Raw genomic sequence first — 23,567 nt, 5'->3', positions numbered from 1 at the left:
TTAGTAAAGTGAAATAGGAATAATATTTTACTGACAAATGTTTAGTTAAGGCGCTTTTCCACTGCATGGTACGGCACGGTACGGCTCAGTATGGCCGTAGTGATACTAAAATGTGATGTGTAAACACTGCAGATCACTGATTGGTCAGAGAGAATCGTCACTACCAGCATCATTGGACTTGCGACACGAGACACAAATGTGATTTAATCTACTTCAAGAAAGCGTCCAAAAAAGTAGCAGATCCTAGTCAAATTGCAGCTTGTGAAAGTCACTTTTCATTTACACATGAGACACGCTCTAAGTAGTCACAGATTCTGTAGCAAATTTTAAAATGTTGTTTTCTGTGCTGCATGTGGATATTTTGCCATGCGGTGACATCATGAACGCAATTTGTGCATGGCAACAATTATTTATAATTACACAGTGTCTATTTGAACCCAGGTGCAAATAGCTTCTCCCACACAGCGCAGCTATTTGTACCCACGGTCTTCTGAAACTGTAGATATTTAGGACAAAGTTTGTCATGTATGTACTGTAGCTGCAGTGGTGTGGAGAGTAAAGATGGATCCAATACACTTATATGTGCGAGCGACCCGAGTTCAGATCTGCCTTTTGCCTACCTCTGTGAGTATGAGAAAAAAAAAAAAAAAAAAAAACCCCGCAAAATCCAGCCATGCTGCCATTAAAAGCATTCCCATCCATATGAACACTTTTTCTTTTTCCCCTTCCAAAACAACTTCAAGCCCTTCCTTTGTGATGTTTGTTGACATTTTGTGTTCATGTGTGTCTGTTTGTCATTTTGGGATGAGAGTTGATCTTGTAATTATTGCTCCTAGTCTGTAATTAGCTGTGTACTTGTACAGTATTATGATTTATACTATGGGGCTGTTGAATGCATGAAACTGGTTAGTTGGTGAACGTTCTAAGGTGTGCATTTATTTTCAGGAAAACGCACAGCTAAAATAGTTCCAGCCAGGTCTTGACCACATTACTGTTCCATATTACTTCGCCAAATGATTTCAGTTATTTCAAAGGTCTTTACAGCCTACAACAGCAAATTATTTCCATGTTTTTTGGTGACAAAATTACGTTTTATTATGTACGAAAAAGCACGCACTCTCTTTTCCGGCACTTCCTACAAACAAGAGCATTTTAAGTACAAAAACCTGACAAGTGTTCCGAAATCCATCATCTGAACAATGTTTTGAGGTGAGGTAACCGTAGAATAAGCGGAATAATTATAAAAAAATAACGAACACTCCACTTTGCTTCATTGTCGCATTACCAAATCAGGTGTGCAATATTTTTTATTTTATTCTGATTGGACAATTCACTCATTCAGGTAACTGAAATCCAGGTAACTGAACTGTCGTTCCCTTTCAGTCGGTCACGTTCGACGTACGTCGGAACTGACCGACGAATTGGGATCTGTTTCAGAGACCAATCTACTTCGAGTGTATTAAAAACGAGCCAATGGACATTGGCATGCGGTGCACGCATTCCACGCGCCGCCCCGCATTGCGGGTATAAATACGGAAGTGGAAGTACCGCATATTGCTTTCAACTTCGGAGCCGAGCTTTCATGCTTCCTGCGAAGAGTGTGTTCTACGAACGAGTTTCAAGACATTACGAGAGAAGATCAGCTTACCTGTTCCTGTGTCGGTGTGACGGTGCTGTACAGCGGTACGTCTGTGGTGCCGTTGATCCCGCTAGTTCGGTCTCTGGGGGCCTGGCTAGGTCTCCCCAGGCCGTCTCGCTGGCTCATCCGTACCATCAGACTCGGCTATGCGATTCAATTCGCACGCCGGCCTCCCAAGTACAGGGGCATCCTCTTCACCTCCGTGCGGAGCAGCGATGCCCATGTCTTGCGGTCCGAGATCGATGTCCTGCTGGCGAAGGGCGCGGTCGAGCCGGTTCCTCCTGCCGATATGAGGTCGGGGTTCTACAGCCCCTACTTCATTGTACCCAAGAAAGGGGGTGGGTTAAGGCCAATCTTGGACCTGCGCATTTTGAATCGGGCCCTGCACAAGCTCCCGTTCAAGATGTTAATGCAGAAACGCAATTTTCAGTGCATCCGTCCCCAAGATTGGTTCGCAGCGATCGACCTGAAGCCCTTCGGGCTGTCCCTGTCGCCTCGCGTCTCCACGAAAGGCGTAGAGGCAGCCATTGTTCCGCTCAGAGAACGCGGCGTTCGCTTACTCAACTATCTTGACGACTGGCTTATTCTCGCCCAGTCTCGGGAGCAGTTGTGCGAACACAGGGACATGGTGCTCAGTCACCTCAGCCTGTTGGGACTTCGGGTCAACCGAGAGAAGAGCAAACTCTGTCCCACGCAGAGGATCTCTTGTCTCGGTATGGAGCTGGATTCGGTCAGCCGGACGGCGCGCCTCACTCCGGAGCGCGTCCGGTCAGTGTTGAACTGCTTGAATACGTTCAAAGGCAGGACAGCGGTCCCACTGAAATTATTTCAGAGGCTCCTGGGGCATATGGCATCTGCAGCCGCGGTAACGCCGCTCGGATTGCTTCATATGAGACCGCTTCAACGCTGGTTGCACGACCGAGTCCCGAGATGGGCGTGGCAGAGCGGTCAGTACCGGGTCCTAGTTACTCCTTACTGTCGCCAAACCTTCAGTCCGTGGTCAGACCCCTCGTTTCTCCGGGCCGGAGTGTCCCTAGAACAGGTGTCGAGGCATGCTGTGGCCTTCACGGATGCCTCATCCACGGGCTGGGGGGCCACGTACAACGGGCACGCAGTTTCGGGTCTGTGGACGGGGCCCCAACTGCGTTGGCATATCAATTGCCTAGAGTTACTGGCGGTACGTCTTGCCCTGGCCCGGTTCAAGAAACCGCTTCGGGGCAAGCACGTACTGGTCCGTTCGGACAGCACTGCGGCCGTTGCGTACATCAACCGTCAGGGTGGTCTACGCTCCCGTTGCATGCTCCGGCTCGCCCGCCATCTCCTCCTGTGGAGTCAGAAGTTTGTGAGGTCACTTCGTGCCATTCACATCCCAGGTGCGCTGAACCAGACAGCCGACGAGCTCTCTCGCCAGTCGACACCTCCGGGCGAATGGCGACTCCACCCCCGGAGCGTCCAGCTGATATGGGACCACTTCGGAGTTGCACAGGTAGACCTGTTCGCTTCTCCGGACTCGACCCATTGCCAGTGGTACTACTCCCTGACCGGAGGTACCTTAGGCATAGATGCACTGGCGCACAGCTGGCCCCGGGACCTACGCAAGTATGCGTTCCCCCCAGTGAGCCTTCTCGCACAGACACTGTGCAAGGTCAGGGAGGACGAGGAGCAGGTCTTGTTAGTTGCGCCCTACTGGCCCAACCGGACCTGGTTCCCAGAACTCACACTCCTCGCGACAGCCCCTCCCTGGCCGATCCCCCTGAGGAAGGACCTGCTTTCTCAGGGTCGGGGCACTCTATGGCACCCGCGTCCAGACCTCTGGAATCTCCATGTCTGGTCCCTGGACGGGACGCGGAGGTTCTAGGTGGCCTACCACAAGCAGTGGTAGACACCATCGCTTCAGCTAGAGCCCCCTCTACGAGGCGCCTCTACTCTCTGAAGTGGAACCTGTTCGTCGAGTGGTGCTCTTCCCGCCGGGAAGACCCCCGAAAGTGTTCGATTAACGTTGTGCTTTCCTTCCTGCAGGATGGGTTGGATCGAAGGCTGTCTCCCTCCACCCTCAAAGTGTACGTCGCAGCAATAGCGGCGTATCATGATGCAGTAGACGGTAAATCCTTAGGTAAGCACGACTTAATCGTCAGGTTCCTCAGAGGTGCGAGGAGACTAAATCCTCCTCGTTCTACCTCGATACCCTCTTGGGACTTAGCCCTGGTGCTCAGAGCACTTCAGGGTCCCCCATTTGAGCCTTTGCAGTCTGTTGAGATAAAAATCCTGTCCATGAAGACAGTTCTCCTGATTGCATTGGCTTCAAGAGGGTAGGGGACCTGCATGCACTCTCGGTCGACGAATCGTGCCTAGAATTCGGGCCGGCCAACTCTCACGTTGTCCTGAGACCCCGGCCTGGATATGTGCCCAAGGTTCCTACCACTCCCTTCCGGGACCAGGTAGTGAACCTGCAAGCGCTGCCTTCGGAGGAGGCAGACCCAGCCCTAGCTTTATGTCCCGTCCGCGCTCTTCGCGCTTACGTTGACCGGACTCAAAGCTTCAGATCCTCACAGCAGCTCTTCGTCTGTTACGGAGGTCAGCAGAAGGGAAAGGCTGTCTCCAAGCAGAGACGTACCTTGCCCGTTCGGGGTGCGAGCACACTCAACAAGGAGTGTTGCTTCATCCTGGCCGCTGGCTCAAGGTGCCTCGCTGACAGACATTTGTAGAGCTGCGGGCTGGGCGACACCTAACACGTTCGCTAGATTCTATAGCCTCCGTGTAGAGCCGGTATCTTCCCGCATCCTCGCCCCCAGTGGCCAGTAGCGCTAAGTGCCCGTTCTAAGTGTCGGCTTGCAACGCCACTCCCGCCCTCTGGGCCGGATACGTGCGTCTATCTTCTCCAGTTGTGTTCCCCGGAAACGGCTAACCCTGTCGAGCTCCTCCGTAACCCCTGCAGTGCCAGACGTCGCGGCCGTCTGGCGCCAGGCCTGCACCCGTATGCTTGTGGAACGTGTGTGTAGGCTGGGTTCCATATGTTGCGGTCCCCTCACGGCTACCCCATATGTGTATTCTCCACGGTATCTGCTACCCTGCTCGGTTAGCCCCGTGTCTTCCCTCGACAGAGCCCGCTCTGTCATCTCTGGGATGTGTTCTTCCCCCCCTGGGATCAGGTTGGGTCCACCCCAGAGATTTTCCATAGTTGCACTACCCTAGGTTAGGTTAGTCCTGATGCGTATTTCCACCTCTCCTTCCATTGAAGGATGTGGCTCCGCAGCGTGCCATCTCCCGAGACGGGCACGCTTTCCCAGCGTTATCCTATAGTCACGCTGAGTGGGTCTTGCAGGAACAGCAGTGACTGTCCTTCCCTGCCGGGAGCCCTGACTCCCACTCCAACTTAGGAGTGGTCCAGCGAGCTCAGGCAGGGCGCTGGAAGGGCCAGCATCCCTGGCGTTTTGGTAGGGATCCCAATTCGTCGGTCAGTTCCGACGTACGTCGAACGTGACCGACTGAAAGGGAACGTCTCGGTTACGTATGTAACCCTCGTTCCCTGAAGGAGGGAACGGAGACGTACGTCCCGTCGCCAGGTGCTGTGCTTCAGCTGAAGGCCCGAGCCACTCTTCTCGGCTCCTCAGTTGAAAACAATATGCGGTACTTCCACTTCCGTATTTATACCCGCAATGCGGGGCGGCGCGTGGAATGCGTGCACCGCATGCCAATGTCCATTGGCTCGTTTTTAATACACTCGAAGTAGATTGGTCTCTGAAACAGATCCCAATTCGTCGGTCAGTTCCGACGTACGTCTCCGTTCCCTCCTTCAGGGAACGAGGGTTACATACGTAACCGAGACGTTCTCTAGGTTCATACAAACACTGCCATCTTTAATGTAATTTATGGACTGTAGTAAAAATGACCTCTAAATGCTTTAGTATTTTTATTGCTGTAATTTTATTTTATTTTCTCTCCTTGCAAACCCGCATAAGTGTTTGAAGATTATGATTTTGTTTATTGTACTAAATATGCTGTTGTTTATTCTATACACATGAACCTATTTAAGCATAGGCCTATAGACTTGGTTGGTGTCATGTCATAGCTAGGGGCGTGGCATGGGGCGGAGTCGGCGTGGGGGAAAACAGTCCATTCCCCACACTGGAAATGCATGCCGTTAGCTCAGTATAGCCAATTTAGAAACACTTCTGCCGTTTGACAGAGCAAGATACATAGAAAAACTGAGCTGTATTAGGTCGGATTGCCAGTATCTGTGACAGGAAAAACGACCCAACGCAATGGCCAAAGGTGTAATTTTCTTGTCAAAATGCATGCTGCTCCCACAAATATTACTTGCCTACTTCATAAATCACCCAGTCTTTCGATGAAGATGTTTATTCAGTGTTCCTGAATTTAATAGATTTAGAATATGTATTACATACATTTAACATTTTAACATTTAACTTATTTTTTGCTATTAAATGTTTTTCTGAATATGCCGTGTGCAATGCAAAGGGCGTTTGTTCATGTTTGGGCTAGAATAGAAACATGAAATTGAGTCTAATGTCAAATGTTAAATTACCGTAGTGCCACATTTAACAAGCCTAAAACAAGTACTATTCTCAAATTACTGACAATAGCAACGTTTTTTGCTTTTTTTATAGCAACCGTCTTCATTGAAAGACTGGATGATTTATACAGTAGGGTATTATATAATATTTGTGGGAGCAGCATGCATTCTGAGAAAATGTCATTCAAGTATCGTACATGTAATGTGACTACATCAGCTTGTAAGCTTGAAGCACAAACATGAGCCCAGACCTTCCCTTAATGAATTAAAGAAGACTTTTGAATGTTGTGTACATTAATAACCTCACACACTATGTTATAGCTTGCGTGAAAATTGCTTTAATGATAAGTTGACTGCTTTTGATGCAGTTCAAGTCCCGTGACAAACGTATGATTATATTGCCGTTTTTGTTAAACAAACTTTTAAAATTGCAGTATTGAAATCTCGTATGTTTTCATATTTACAATAATACATCATCATTTAGTGCAAATGTTTAATTGTAATAAACGTATTGCATAGGCTTTCGGATTTGACGAACGGCTCCGTCTGTTATTCTGCAGTATAATACTTCAGATCGTTTTTTTTTTTACGTGCAGAACGCCACACAGCAACTTTTCAGCATTGCACCAAGCAAAAATCAATCGTAATCATTACAAAAAGTAAAGATAAAGCATCTAACAAGGTTTTCGCTCACGGCATAAACGAATATGACGTTTTTGTGGGTGTTCCCAGTAATGCCGACCAAGTCTATATGTACAGATATACGAATGGAGAATTAATTACATGTTATTTGTGTATATTGTCATATGCATAATACTGTTCCCTACTTGAGTTTGTAAATTGATATTGTTAAAAAACAATTATTATAAATAATTAATATACATGTACAATTTATAAATTAACTTAAATTAATCAAATCAAAATGTATATTTTTGTTCGTAGCCAACAGTGTTATTTAGTATTATTTATATACAATTGTAGTTTTTATTAATATTTTGAATTACCTCTTATTTTTATATTTTGTAATTGTTTTATATTTCTGTTTTTTTATTTATATTTATATTTATTCTATATTAGTTTAAGTTTTCTAAAATTACTGAAGTAATTATTTTTGTGATTATATTAATGATTAATTATTTTTAATAGTTGAATTGCTTTGGTTGATAATAGCAAAACTGTATGAATATGTGATGAGTCGTTGGTGAAGTTCCCAAAGGAAGAAAGTCTTGCTGGTTAAGCTATAGTTAAGCAGGCTCGAAGCCTAATGGGGACACCAGTACCTCATGCATGTACAGAGGGGACAAAAAACGAGATGTTTTGGCACCTGAGTCTTGAAATTCCTGGTTCTCCTGCCTCCAGGCCTCCCTCATGTGCTCCAGATAGCTTTCCTGGGAGCCGATATCAGCCTCAGGGCAGTTACACTGGGGAAACTCCTTGCTGCATTGGCACCAGCAGTCATTGTCTTTGCACACAAATTGGCCTTCAGCATTGCAGCCTATGTAGCCTAAGGCAGCCTGAACAAAGCTGCTACTTAAATAACTAGGCAGAATAGCCTGAAGTCCTAGAAGGAGAAATACAGAAGTATGAGATCGACCACACATGCCTTTGCTTTTCCATGGCTGAGAGTCAAAATGGCCTTGTTCTCGTCAGTTGCTAAATCCTTTAATCTAATTAGCAAGCACAGTCAACTATCAGCATTCAACTTTTGTGTATAATTAGCAGGCTAATTAGACAACAGCGGCATCAACTCTTTGATCATGTTACTACCATGGCTCATCACTCAACCACAACCTTTGGAAAACACTTTAGAATTAACAGCAGGATGAGGGGAAGTGTTTTATGAGGAAGTGTGGGATTGTGTACCTCCCTACCTTGCAACTGAACTTTGTTCTCCTGGCTGTGAACCAGCACGGAGCTGACAGAGTCAAGGTTGTCATAGTTACTGCAGCCCAAAGGTCCGGTCCTGGTCTCAGTTACCTGGAGAGATATATAGAGAGAGAAAGAAATAAGCAGTTATTGGCTTTGTCTAATAAATTGATTGAAGCGACTGGTGATTATCAAATACACCTGACCAGTGGGTGAGGAAACTCTAGGGATACACTATTTGGCTGATGGATTTCAATGAAAAAAAAAAAAGAAAATCGACTAGAGTTTGCCCTCATAACAAGCAACTTTTGCCTCAATAAACTCCTAATTACTGTTTATTAATAGTTAGTAAGGTAATTAAGTTTCAGTTTAGGTATTGGGTAGGATTAAGGGATGTAGAATATGGTCGTGCAGAATAAGGCATTAATATGTGCTTTAAAAGTACTAACAAACAGCCAATATCATAGTAATATGCATGCTAATAATGCAGGATTTTAAATAAATGCTGTTCTTTTGAGTGTTTTATTCATTAAAGAATCCTGAAGCTCTCAGCATTGATAATGAGAAATGTTTCTTAAACACCAAGTCAGCATATTAGAATGATTTATGAAGGATCATGCGACACTGAAGACTGAAAGATAAGTAAAATATATAAGTAAATAATATTTGAATATATTACTTTATATTTTTATTTTATATCTGAGAATAAATTGTATTAATATTTTATTCATTATTTTCAACGCTGCAAATTTAAAAATGTCCTAATATTTCCAGGTTCTCCATGATTGAGGTTCTCATTCAGTCCGTGTACGTTGTGTTCATCTGTTTTTCATTTGAATATTCGAAAACTGTGCATTTATTCTTTTTTCTTTTTTTCTTTTTTTTAAGATTTCGGCTTGATTTGTTTTTAGGTTCAGGAAAATGTAGAAAATGGATAAACGGCTTGAATATTCAATTTCCAGAAGTGGGCGGGCATGAAACACCCCTTTTCCCTGATTGGGCAACCAAAGTTCCGTGCAAGAGAATAATAGTCCTCCGCTGCTATAGTGTTACAGTACACAGGAGGCAGACACAGACGTAACAGGTAATGGTTGTTTATTTGACCACAGTAGAGCAGACTAAGTAACACAGGTGAGCAAACTGGTTGCAGATAGACGTTGAATGGATATGATAGAGATAGTTACTGTCCTTTCTTTTGCAGATGAACGTTGGAGCTTGGAGATCGCTGGAGAACTTAGGAGCTGACTGGAACACACCCACACAGCAGACGAGGAACACAAAGGGAAGGAGACACGCTGGAGACAGGTAAGTATACGAAGAGAAGTCCTTGAGGTAAGCATAGCACAGAGTATATGCGAACGAGACCGGACATGGAGTGCTGTGTGAGTGTGTGTTATATAGTGCTGGTGATGAGTGCCGTGATGAGGTGCAGGTGGCGGTGATCAGTACTCAGGAGATGGCGTGCGTTGTGATTGGTGGAGGTTGGAACCTGACGTGTCTGTGACATATAGTTGGACAGATTCTTAAAACGTTTATTACAAATAATCTCTCCCTCATCAAACAACCGGACTAAGGAATGCTTTCACACAAACCACACTGGGCAGGGCATAGTAAGGGCTTTCGACAACCTACGTGGCAGAGAAATATTAGCTGATTATTTCAGAAATATTAATGTACCTTGCATCTATCAAAATCTGCAGTGGCAAAGCTGTGTGACTCACTGGACAGCAAGAAGCCAATGATTTTACGTTGTAGTGAAGCGCAGATCAGTATAGATTTAAGTGTAAATACACTTAAAAATAAAGGGATGAAGCTGAAATCAAATTAATTGATGCTATTGCAAAATAAAGCCACAGACACGGCTGACTCCAAACACTGCACAATGCTGTTTCGTTCCTGAATGAATCTGAGTCTTTAAATAAATTGGTTGAGTGAATGATTCAATGACACATTCATATAGGCTTTGTCCGAAAACACATACTCTCTTGAGTAGGTCGTTATTTTGAACAAGTAATTACTTCACGACTGCTAAAAAAGTATGTTCTATATAGTATGAATGTGCGTAGTATGAATGTAATCTGGACCGTACTACATTCGCCTTGTTGTCATTATTATGTTATCTACCAGCGTCAGTTGCGTCGCTTTACAGCCATTCACAAATCCTCTCCCATGGCTTCATGGGATAGTAAAGGGTCCACCTTATGAACACTTCAGAATCTCGCCGGTTGCTTACATTTTTATTAGTACTGTGAATTCAGACATACTTTTGTCACATACTGTGTTTCACCAACTATATAGTAAAGAAGTATGTGATTTCAGATGCAGCCATAGACAGCCACTTGCTTCATTCCTGAATGAATCAGCGTGTTGAATGAATTAGTTGAATGAATGACTCACTGGGCCCTATCATACACCCAGCGCAATGCGACGTCAGGTGCAACGCAAGTGCAAGAATCTGTCAAACTGTTGCAGTGGAAGACTATTATTCTCATTTTCTAATTTTTCTACTGAATCAATGCAACACACACAGACCTCATTTTGTCCTCATCGAGTCTATTTTCTGTTTTTTAAATATCTATGAATAGGCCTAAATCATTATATTTTTTAAAAGTTTTGTAAAAATAAAAAATACACAAATTCAGCACTTTTCGTACTTGCAAAAGCAAACAACAATTATCTAGGTCTACTTCTGTTTGTGTAATGATGCAAGAGTTGGTTGCATCTGGTCCTAATTTATCATGAAACTAATTAGGTTAACATCACTGTATTTAATTAACATTTTTATTATCTTTGCGCAGCCCAGAGAGCACTGTTTGTCTCTTTCTTCTGCTGTGGCATAAAACTATGGATTTTTTTCCAACAAAATAATGTACAATATGAGATATTCATCATTTATGAAAAAAAAAGCTATAAAAAGTATTCAAACGGCATGAAGTCAAGGGCAAGAATCAGCAGAGTGTGAGAGAGAAAAATCACAACTTCATTACACCCACAGCAGGCTCTTACGCTTCTGTTAATGCTGCTGGAGGGAGATTCATTAAATCCTAAAAATTCTCTCTGAGGTCCGAGCCAGCTCATTGTCCCTGCAAAGGCCAAACACACAATAGCCTGTTGTTGCACTCTGCATCTAATTGTACATCAAATAAATAAATGAGAAATATTGAATTCCGGACATGGTAAATTACATAAACGTAATGTTTGCTGTGAATTGTGAATATGGAGGAAGGGAAGATTTTACTTGTCTGTCCTTAATACAAAAAATTAAATATTTAAATATTTAAATTGCTTCATATTTACATACAGTTGCAAGAAAAAGTATGTGAACCACTTGCAGAATTTGTGAAAATGTGAATAATTTTAACTAAATAAGAGAAATTATACAAAATGCATGTTATTTTCATTCAGTACTGTCCTGAATAAGATATTTTAAATAGAAAATGTTTACATAGTCCACAAGACAAATACAGTAAATAGCTGAATTTATTAAAATGACCCCGTTCAAAAGTTTATGAACCATTGATTCTTAATTCCGTGTGTCGTTAATGATCCATGGCAGTTTTTTGTTTTTGTTTTGTGATGGTTGTTCTTGAATCTTTTGTTTGTCCTGAGCAGTTAAACTGCCCAATGTTCTTTCAGAAAAATCTGCCAGGTGCTGCAAATTCTTCAGTTTTCGAGCCTCTTTTGCATATTTTAACCCTCTCCAGCAGTGACTGTCTGATTTTGAGATCCATCTTTTCACATTGAGGACAATTGAGGGACACAACTATTACAAAAGGTTCAAACATTCACTGATGCTTCAGAAGGAAACACGATGCACGATGCCGGGGGGTGAACATTTATTGAATTTGAAGATCAAGGTAAATTGTACTTAATTTGTCTTCTGGGAAACATGCAAGCATCTTCTGTTGCTTTTGAAGGGCAGTACTAAATGAAAAAAATATATATATCTAAACAAAATAAGAAAAAATTGAACCTCTTCATCCTTTTCAAAGCTTTTTACCCCCCGGCTCTTAATGCATTGTGTTTCCATCTGGAGCAGCAGCGAATGTTTGAACCTTTTTTAATAGTTGTGTTTGAGTCCCTCAATTGTACTCACTGTGAAAAGATGGATCTCAAAATCATACAGTCACTGCTGGAGAGGGTTAAAATATGCAAAAGATGCTGGAAAACTGAATAATCTGCAGGACCTGGAGGATTTTTCTGAAGAACGTTGGTCAGTTTAACTGCTCAGGATAAAACAAGGGACTCAAGAACAACCATCACAAAACAAAAAAACAGCTGTGGATCATTCAGGTGACGAAACACAGTATTGAGAATCAATGGTTCATAAACTTTTGAATGGGTCATTTGAATAAATTCAGCTATTTTTTTGTCTTGTGGACTATATGTAAAAAAATTGTTATGTAAAATATATTATTCAGGACAAAAAAATTGCATATTTTCTTTAACCCTTTAATACATGTGAGTGTCCTTACCTTGATCATTATTTTCAAAACATTTTAAGATACATTTTGTCAAGTATTTATTTTCTTTTACAACTAAGTATTAATTTGTAAATATTATTACATTTGGGGGGGATTATTTTTTAAATAAAACCTGAACTAATTATATGCTCAAAAAAGCTTAATTATCTGATATTTTACACTACGTCCGACGTCATTCTCGTAAGTTGAATACGGAAGGCAATCCGCCGAAAGCTAGACGTGTTAAATATGGATGTTTTTCTTACAAAAACCCATCAATTTGCTTCAGAAGGCCCCGTGTGGATTACTTTTATAATGGATGGATGCACTTTTTTGGTCTTCAAATTTTGGGCTGCAATTCACTGCCATTATAATGCTTGGAAGAGCCAGGACATTTTTAATATAACTGATTGTATTCGTTGGTTCATGTTCATGTTTCATGTACTTAGTTTATCATGTTCACTGTTATGTTTCTCAGTTTGTCATGCACTTCTGGTCTTGTCATGTGACTCCCATGCCCTCATGTGATCTTGAGTCTTGTACTGTCATTGGTTTATTGTCTGATCACTGTTCACAGGTGTCACTTGTCTAGTCATTTGTCCATTTGTATTAAAGCCCTCATGTCTGCCATGAGTCTTTGTCTTGTACTGAATGTTGTAAACCACTGTTGGTGAGTTTCATGTTTTAGTCAAGTCAAGTCTTTGTTTTGCCAAGTCTTTGTGTTATGATTTATGAGTTATGTTAAGCTTTAAGTTGAATAAAGAACTGCACTTGGGTTCAGAAACTTGCCTCTTCAGTGGAATATGTTACAGATGGCTTGAAGGTGAGTAAATCATGGGGTAATTTTCATTTTTGGGTGAACTATCGCTATACTTCGGTTGTGTGTATTTTACCTGTGATATTTGGATTTACCTTCTGAGTGTGTTAAAGACTTTTAACCTGATATTCCTCTTCATCGCCTGTTTGCTGTAACCGAGCATGACAGATAATGGACCAATAAGTAAAAAAATGGACATTGCATCCATAAACATTGGCCCTATTAGGGGCCACAGTCTGCTGGTTGGGAAGACGGCATATTTGTTCCAGAATGGCAGAGACCTGGATATATACGTGGAGGACTACCTCGACATCTGCCATCGTGCCACCTGCAACAACGTCTGTTTGATGGAGGTATTCCGGTGTGGACTGGACGAAGATCTCCACTTCGTCATAACCTGCAGCAATCCCTGCATGACCTAAGAGGCTTAAAATCAATTTCGCACTGTAGGTGAATGGCTCCGCATTCACAGTGGGCGAAGTGGAGGATGACAGAAGCCTTGTCCAGCCCCACCGCACAGACATTGCGCAACCAGACCCAGAGCACAGCCCGCCATCACCCCTTTCCACGGAGATGACAACGCCAGAGCCCCCTGCAGACGGAGAGCTTCCACCCGCAGCGATGATGGAGCCTATGACGACAGCGCCAACTATCGCCCTGGAGTCGAAGTTCCAATGTGAGCCAATGTGAGCCTGGCTGGTGTTAGCCGGCAACCATCGTACATGTAAGAGTTTTGGTGTAGCTTGAAACTGAGGACTGGTTAATAGCTTGAGACACTGAGATACTGCCTCCCCCCCTGAGTTATCTGTACTCTCCTCATTGTTGCTGATTCAGCCCAGTATAATGCCTGAGTCATCATCCTGTATGAATACTGAATTGGTGTCAGTGATCAGCCTCCCTCTCCCACCTCCACTCCAGAGCTCATCCATTCCTTCATCCTCACTTCAGCTGATGCCCTGCAGCCCTTCGTCTTCCCCTCTGACACCTTCCGGCTTGGAGAAGCCTCGGGACTTTCACTCACCAGCATTGCCCAATCGTGAGGATCCCCTGGCTCCACCTCCGGCTGCTGATCCCTTTGCTCCACCTTGGCCCGTCGACCTGTCTGCTTCGTATTGGCTTCTCCCACCCTTGGCCTACTCTTTTCACCAGCCCTTTGTCAACTCCTTGTCTCCCTCCAAAGCCACCAGCCTCTCTCCATCTCTTTTGTTATGCCACGAGGTCGTGCCTTCCGGGAGGGGGCGGAATGTCACAGACTTTTAGTTATCTTGCTCTTAGTTTCATTGTCATGGACTTTTAGTTTACATTTCATTAGTTCCTGTTGTCCTTTGTTTAGTTTTCCGCCACGTATTAGTTACTATGGAGATTAACTAATCATCACTGGTGTTTGTCATTATTTCCCTCATTTGCTTTGTATTTAAGTTGCAGTCTTTTCAGTGTTCATTTGTCCGTTCATGTTAATGCTTCGGTTGTGTGTATTCACCTGTGTTATTTCGATTTACCTTCTCAGTGTGTTAAAGACTTTTAACCTGATCTTCCTCTTCATCGTTTGTTTGGTGCAACTGAGCGTGACAGAAACGTGCTGATTTCTACAAATCCCCTCCTTCCGAAAAGCTCAGAGTACTCTTATTGGCCAGCTGACCCAGTGCGTTATGATTGGCTACACCTACAGAGTATATTGGAAATGCAATGCCCCTTACCATAATTGTAAGCTTCAGCTTCCAAGTATTTATGCAGTAAACACACAGTTAATAACGTCAGCGGTTTTACCTTATCAGTTTTAGTCCGAGTCAGATTTTTAAAAAAAATGTGGATTTCCCAAAAGCATCGTTAACCAACTATGGTTGCAAGTTCAGTTGTTATCAACATAGTTCAACAAGTTTGTTGAAACTATGGTTTTGGGAAACACCAACATTTGCAAACAGTATAGCAAACTTGTATGGTTGCAACGACAGCTCTCGACTGTTTGCATGACTTGTGGTCTTAATAAATTCGTATCTTGAGCAAAATAAGCATGCTGACATTTAGTACAATCTATATCTTTTATTTTGAATATATCCAAGTGTCATTTATGTTTTTTAGTTTGTCAAGAGTACCTTTTTTGAAGAGTGTGTATATCCTCTAGTACGTAAGAACGAGCCTATGATTGAATCTGGAAACCATATGAACCATGCCCATAATTTATAGCAAAAAATCTAGCATGAATTCGATCTCAAACGAATTAATTAAAAGCAGTTATTACTCCACCACCTGTGTGACATCATTAGCCAACAGATTTGCGACAATACGGTTTCGGGAAAAAGTAGTGACTAGCTAGTTGAGTTCTTTAACGATGCAACATACTATGGCCTAACATTGGCATAACCAACATTTTCCATGCTGTTTCACAGTGGTAATTGTTTTTTTTTTTTATATAGCCTGCGATGTACAGGAAACAGTCCTTTGTAAAATGAACTGTGCACAAGCAAACTGCTCAGGAACAGCTTTATAAATAAATTTTAACCTCTGATTCCTCACAGTCATGATATCGTTGCCTGCTTCAGGGTTTTGTCTGTATCATGGAGAAGTCACTGCATGTATACATTGCATTTTAATGCATTTTTGAATAAATTAATAAATTAAATGTATTATCATCATGATTATCATTAAATCTCTCTATCTAAATATATAGTGTCACATTTTTGAGAGAACCATTCCTTTCAAAGCACTGCATGACAACATTTGCCCAGACACTGGGAAATCAATGCTAAAACAAATCTTTCTTGGTGAAGTTAAAGACACTTTGGTAGTGAAATCAGATTTCCCTCATCTAAATGATAGTGTCCCATGATCATGTTTAATTTAGGTGCCAGAAAGAAGCATTATGTGAAGGTTAATGTTATTTGGCCTTCTTTCTTCCGCTTTACTGAAGAGTAAAAAACTGTGAATGATGTGACTGTGGTAAAGCCTCTTTCCAAACACTCTGGATTTACAGCTTTGATTAATACAAAGCTAGAACAAGTATTTCACCTCTACTTTTATTGTCTGTGTTAAAATTAAAAACGAATTCAAACTGCAAGAAATTACCACCTGATAAGTGAATCAATAACCTTAATGAATAACATAGCATTAAAAAACTATAATTGCTCACTGACAAATCATTATTCTTCTGAACACATTTAACTCCATTAATTAGTGTAGAGACAGACAATTGTTCAAACCAACAATGAGGTCAGTTACTGATGCCATCTGCGACTATACTGAAGACCCAGCTAAACTAATGGGGCCAATAGATTCAGCAGCAGTGCATCATACTCAAACCTCTAATTTATGCTCTCAAACACCCTTTGAATACCATCCTCCCTCACCTGCTCATCCAGAAACACTGAAGAATCATCCAACTAGCTCCATTTAACACCTCGGCTAACCTTATAATACATCTTCCGTACATCTGTTTTCTTGCCTCAGAGCTCACTTCATGCTAGATGCAACTAATGAGTTGAATTAGTCAATGCAGAAAGGAATCTAAATGGAAGAGCCAAGCTGATCCATCACCGTGATGCATGTTGTGACTAACACTGACAGGCGCTTTGTCCTCATTAATAGCAACTTAGCCCGGGATCGTCTTAACAAACGGGCTCAGACCCCAAAACAGTTTGCTTGACTGAGATTGCAAATGACTGAATGTGGCAGGATAGAGTTGGAAATGGCCTTTGAATGGAAAACTGCTGCATGGGATTAAGTCGCTGCTTTACTGATGACTGCTTGAGACTTTTTGAAAGGAAACCTTGGGTCATTCATATCTGAAGCACTTCAGTGGTTTAAGCATGGATTTATATTTAAAGGCTGTACTTGGCACTGGCACTTTAAACAAAGCCTGAGCAAATGAGATCAGTGTGGAGTCTATTACAAACGCCGCAGGCGCAAGGTTACGCTGCTGATAACTGCGCATTGAATAATGAGCTCACCTTCGAGGTGGTAATAATTGTATGCAAGAGGAAGACGTCTGCTCGTATGTATCGCCTGCGGTTGTACGCATGAATCCCACATAAATTCACATTGAACATCATTCCCGGTTCTCCTCTTTTGGTACCTGTGAGATGAGTTTTAAGTTGCAAAGAAACGGACTTCCAAACTAGAGACTTTTGCACGATATGAGTCTTTAAGGAGAAATATCTTGAATATTGCAGTACTGTTTAGTAGAGATGGGAATTGTAAGGAATCAGTTCCGGTTATGATTCCTTAATGATTCCATAAATTATTATTTTAGTTAGTACTTTTTAGCCGTGTGAAAGTAGCTAAAGTAGCCAGCTCAAAAAGTTGTTACATTTCGCTAGATGACGTAATGCGCCAACTGCCGGCACTTTACATATGTTTTCTCTCCTAATCCGTGCTCACATTCTGTATTTTAATATAATATATAGCTGAATGTCCGATAAAGCTTTTCTCTTTTACATATTTTCTCAGATAATAAAACAAGTAAAATGAGTGACTGACTAAATGTTAACGAGCAGTCCAAAATGTTTTTTTTTTTAAAGAAAAAAAGGTGTGCGAAAAGTTGCTAAATGGGCAACTCTGCTTTTTATAAGCCTTAGTGTGTATCAAATAACAATATAGACTACAATCAGTGATATTTTCAAAATAAATTGAACTGATTCAGAATAAGATTCAACCCAGCTCCCAACTATTTTTCCAGTGGCAATGTGTGGCCATATTTGCACCACAGCAGCACTTCAATGCATTGACCAAAGCTGGCACAGTATCCTAAGGTTTAAAGAGGCTGACATACAGTATGGCGAAATACAGCAGACAACAATCATGTGCCTTCTTTTTCACTGATAGATTGGTTGGTCTATCGGTGGGATATTCACCATTTAAAATATGCTGGAAATACAGAACCATTCATGATAATAAGGGCCAGATTCACTAAACAGGGCAAATTAGTGTGAGAGCACAATTCCGTAAATGCGCCGATGGGAGTGGACAGTTCTGTGCGTGATCTATTGACAATGCGCAAATTAAAGAGCACAGACGCAGCCGCATCATTTCCATAATGACCAATGCAATCTACCCATTATAGTCTGGTTTAAGACCTGCTTTTTTGGGTGGTAAATAATGCTGCAAACACCGATAAATTTACGAGCACAAACCTCAATAAATCACCTTGCATGAACCATTGAAATACTCTCCTCCCATACATTTTCCGCCTGAAAGGAAAACTCCTACAAATACATATGCAATAAGGTCATCAGTACATATAGATATTTTTGCATTTGCAAAATACCCCCCCCCCCTAAAAAGGCATGATATTTTTAGAACAGCTATCGTTACAAAGTATATACAATTGTGTTAGTACAATTGTTCAATGGAATGTTGTATTAGATTTGTTTTGTCCTGTTTGTTACCATGTTTATCACTGTCAATCACAGCATTTTCAAATTCAATCCCACATTTAAATATGGTTGTCAATCCAGAAACTTTGCAGTGTGTAGCTATTAGCATGAGAAATAAAATTGTATTCAAATAATGAATGGGTTATAAAGAAAGCAAACAAAGTGTGTGTGAAAAGGTGCCTATATTAGCTGTGATGGCCGTGAGATGTAAAAAAAAAGAGTGAAATTGGTTTACAGTCTTTATACAGTAAGCAAAACTTTATGATATAAACAATATTCCCGAATTTTATATAATCAGTAAAGATATCACAATAATATTGCTAATTTTCAATGTATTCAGAGGCAGACAGTAGTGAAGTATTTTTACTTTCCAAGTAATTTTATTTTTCAAGTATATGTACTTCACTAGTGTTCTTCTTTGGAAAACTTTTACTTCACAACATTCCAAAACATAATATTGTACTTTTTACTGCACTACGTTTCATATTGAATATCATTTAATGCTTAATTACATTAAACATGTAGTACTTTCTTACTTTTACTCAAGTAAAAGTAATTCAAAGTTTTACTTGAGTACAAGTAAGACAGTATTACATTTTCTAATGTAATTAAGTATTAAAGGTAAAAAAAAAATTACATTTATGAAATGTATTGCAGTTAAAAATATGACATTATGCTTTAGAATGTAGTGAAGTAAAAGTTTTCCAAAGAAAAACAGGGATAAGGTACATATACTTGAAAAATGTAGTTGAATACTTCACTCAAATGTAAAAATACTTAACTACTGTCCGCCTCTGTGTATCGCCCATAACTATGCTAAATAGAAGTGTAATTGATTTTTGCGTTTTTTTTTACCCCCAATCGAGTGTCATCACAATTCAAACCCTGGTCGGATCCATGGGGGTCATACCTTAATGGCAGTGGAGGCGATCTGGAGGTGATGGAGCTTCCGGAGCGTGCTGTCTCTGTCGATGAAATAGGATGCCGCCAGTTGGTGGAGGGCTTCGAGGGTCAGCGAACCAGCTGTAACATTGGAGGCACCGCCATTCTGCTGACCTCTGCTAAGCTTACTTTTGTCCACGAAAATGGTCAAGGACTCCTCGCCTGATCAAAAGTCAGACAGAAATGATCATCTCAGCTGGAGAAGCTAATCAACCCTAATCATCTACAGCATGAGCTCGCCCCGTCTCGGCCCGTCGGGGGCCCACAAAGCCATGGAGCTCTTCCCCATCTGACGCGTCAACTCTCATTTCACGCATGGTACAGATGAGAGTATCCTTCATCTCTGAGTGAGAGGGATCCAATGAAAATCAATTGACTCAGCTGGTGGGTTTGTTTGGAGAGAATAAACGCCTAAGAAAAAATGGTGGAGTCAAAAGGTGTCCCGTGGAGCATTAGCCAGACCTTCAAATGATCCCCACTTTTAGCCTCAGTCATGGTATAAAAGCGGTTTATTTATGGAGTGAGATATTGATGAATGAGAATGTCTCTTTTGAAGAGTTGTGTACTGTAAACAATCTCTCGGTAGGCAAGGCATAAAAGACTATGCTGAACCAAAGGACTACTGCTCTGCAATATATCTACAAATGAAGAGACTTGAAGAGAGCTGAACACCAGCTAAACAATCAGGGATGTACCTTTCCACTCTCTTCATCTCTGGAAACTGACATGGCAGTGAATCCATTTTACTTTTGTAATAGCATTTTTTTTATATACATCAGAACATAAAACATTCAAAGAAAAACGGAAGGGTCTTAATTATATATATGGGGAACCGATTAAGTGGAAAATAATTTCGAGGGGCCTTTTTGACTTGCTAAATGGATGCTAAACGTCAAGTTACTCAAGAGCATCTCAACATACACCATTTTGTCAAATCTATGGTTCCATGCACACCTGGCATTAACATGCATTCTCTGTGATTGAGTCACGATCAGCACACTTATCCATATCCACATCCAAAAGCCAGATGAAAGACGGATTGTGATTGGATCATTGTGAACGCATTTGGTGATGGTCTTGAATGGATTAATTTACTGTAAATTAAGGTGTAAATGCAAATGCAAATGCATTTTGATTATCCGCATGCAGCGATGAAAGTAAAATGTGATGAGGTCGAAAAAGGCATAAATCATTTTCACATTCAAGCACTGAGCTATTTTGCTCTCATTTAATTTAATCAACAATTTCCCATCATTTATTGAATTATTTCACCGAATTACACTTGGAATCTCCTTTTTCTGCACTTCTAACCCCTAACGTCTACCTCACTGAGAGGTTTTGCACAAAAAAGGTTATTATCCTGTAATAATCTTAAAATTTGGTAAACAAGTCTAAAAATTTAAATCATACAGTTATTGCCAGGTGTAAAGGGAGCATATATGGTTATTATCGCTGTAACTTCTATTACATTGCATTAAAATGTATTGTGTTGACTATTTTAGAATGGCTGAATTACCTACAAAAGTAGCCTAAAACCAGAGCTCTTGAAAAACTTACGATACTCCCATAGACTTCCACAGGAACTGGGGAATGTGGAAGTAACACGTGTCGTGTAGCAATAGTTCCAAACAACCAATAGTTCCAGCATTGAACCCCATTCATTTCAGTGTATCTCAAGCACATGTACAGGTAAATTTATGAAATTACTGAAATTTTTCACATTTTAAAGCCCCCCTGTGGTGAAAATCAAGTTTTTAATGTTGTTTATATATCTATGAGGTGTTTTTAATACGTGCTGAGTATGTTCTCTTTAAAACTGCAGTGATGCAAACGAGGTTTGAAATCGCTGGTGATTCTGACATCACAAACTACCTTGTAACCAATCACTATGATCGCTCTGAAGAAGGGGAGTCTCAAGAGAAGCCAGGTTATCCCGGTATATTTTTTCTGTTGATATGAAAAATCGGGTAGATTAAGCAATATAGCGGGTGTATAATGTATATTATGATGTTATGATATGAACTACACTCACCTAAAGGATTATTAGGAACACCTGTTCAATTTCTCATTAATGCAATTATCTAATCAACCAATCACATGGCAGTTGCTTCAATGCATTTAGGGGTGTGGTCCTGGTCAAGACAATCTCCTGAACCCCAAACTGAATGTCAGTATGGGAAAGAAAGGTGATTAAGCAGATTTGAGCGTGGCATGGTTGTTGGTGCCAGACGGGCCGCTCTGAGTATTTCACAATCTGCTCAGTTACTGGGATTTTCACGCACAACCATTTCTAGGGTTTATAAAGAATGGTGTGAAAAGGGAAAAACATCCAGTATGTGGGCAGTCCTGTGGGCGAAAATGCCTTGTTGATGCTAGAGGTCAGAGGAGAATGGGCTGACTGATTCAAGCTGATAGAAGAGCAACTTTGACTGAAATAACCACTCGTTACAACCGAGGTATACAGCAAAGCGTTTGTTAAGCCACAACACGCACAACCTTGAGGCGGATGGGCTACAACAGCAGAAGACCCCACCGGGTACCACTCATCTCCACTACAAATAGGAAAAAGAGGCTACAATTTGCACGAGCTCACCAAAATTGGACAGTTGAAGACTGGAAAAATGTTGCCTGGTCTGATGAGTCTCGATTTCTGTTGAGACATTCAGATGGTAGAGTCAGAATTTGGCGTAAACAGAATGAGAACATGGATCCATCATGCCTTGTTACCACTGTGCAGGCTGGTGGTGGTGGTGTAATGGTGTGGGGGATGTTTTCTTGACACACTTTAGGCCCCGTAATGCCAATTGGGCATCATTTAAATGCCACGGCCTACCTGAGCATTGTTTCTGACCATGTCCATCCCTTTATGACCACCATGTACCCATCCTCTGATGGCTACTTCCAGCAGGATAATGCACTATGTCACAAAGCTCGAATCATTTCAAATTGGTTTCTTGAACATGGCAATGAGTTCACTGTACTAAAATGGCCCCCACAGTCACCAGATCTCAACCCAATAGATTATCTTTAGGTTAGGTTATTGTTACTCAATAAAAGAGTTAAGTAATTCAGTAGCTGACTTTTTTTTATACTGCAATCACTTTGTAGTGTATTTTCGTTTACTGTTGTTAAATGGAAAATCAATAATCGCTAATCGAGAATCGTTAATAACCGAAAATCGACTGTAATCGAATCGGGACTTCAATAATCGTAATCGAATCGAATCGGGAAATCAGACAGATTAACCACCCCTATTAATAAATGCCTTCTCCAGTGAATCGATGGCTTTGTGTAAGAAAAATAAAAAGTAAAAAATCTAGCATCCGGCGTACCGCCTTCCGTATTCAACTTATGAAGAAAGTGTAACGCCTCTCGCAGTTCAAAACCCTTGCGCTAAGTCCAACGTCATCGTCGTGCCAGTTATGCTTGTTCCTTAAGTTGAATACGGACGGCAGTTGACCTCTCAGGAATCTAGCCAGTAGTGGTATTTTATGTACCGTGTTATAGTTAATGTTTATTGTTAGATAATATATAGTTAGACTATAATTGCAGTTAGATAACGTGAGCAACATTTCAATACCTACCATAACCAGATGCTAGTTGTCATATTTTTACATGTTGTTAGTCTTTCTGATATCTTTCTCTCCCCGTAGGTGGTCAAATGAGTTTCTATGAAGACTGCCCATTCAATGAATAACGTATCTAGCGCCTCACTGGGTATATTATATATTAATATAATATATTTCCGTTGAATGCAATTGGTGGCCTTGTTTTGTGCAATATTTGCTTGCATTCACCGACCATCAGATGAAGAAAATGAAAGACCTTCTAGGTCTAATTGTAGTTAAGAAATCAATTTAAACTATTTGCAAATAATATTTTTATGTTATTTGAAAATATATACACATTCACTCTTATTCGTATGCCTAAAATGTCA

General features: G+C 41.3%; 1 protein-coding gene across 1 annotated transcript in view; it reads right to left on the bottom strand.

Moving 5' to 3' along the window:
- The window catches only part of brinp3b (bone morphogenetic protein/retinoic acid inducible neural-specific 3b), a 43,489-nt gene that overhangs the window by 5,579 nt on the left and 14,343 nt on the right, over positions 1–23,567 (bottom strand). Inside the window, exons 4-6 of the mRNA XM_079819137.1 lie at positions 19,599–19,792; positions 8,045–8,150; positions 7,498–7,734 (exon numbers count right to left, since the gene is read on the bottom strand). Coding sequence (XP_079675263.1) covers positions 7,498–7,734; positions 8,045–8,150; positions 19,599–19,792 — 537 coding nt within the window. The remainder of the gene's footprint in view (positions 1–7,497; positions 7,735–8,044; positions 8,151–19,598; positions 19,793–23,567) is intronic.

This window comes from Gobio gobio (assembly GCF_949357685.1).
Source record: "Gobio gobio genome assembly, chromosome: 6".
Classification (NCBI taxonomy): Eukaryota; Metazoa; Chordata; class Actinopteri; order Cypriniformes; family Gobionidae; genus Gobio; species Gobio gobio.
This window is presented reverse-complemented; position numbering and strand designations above follow the sequence as displayed.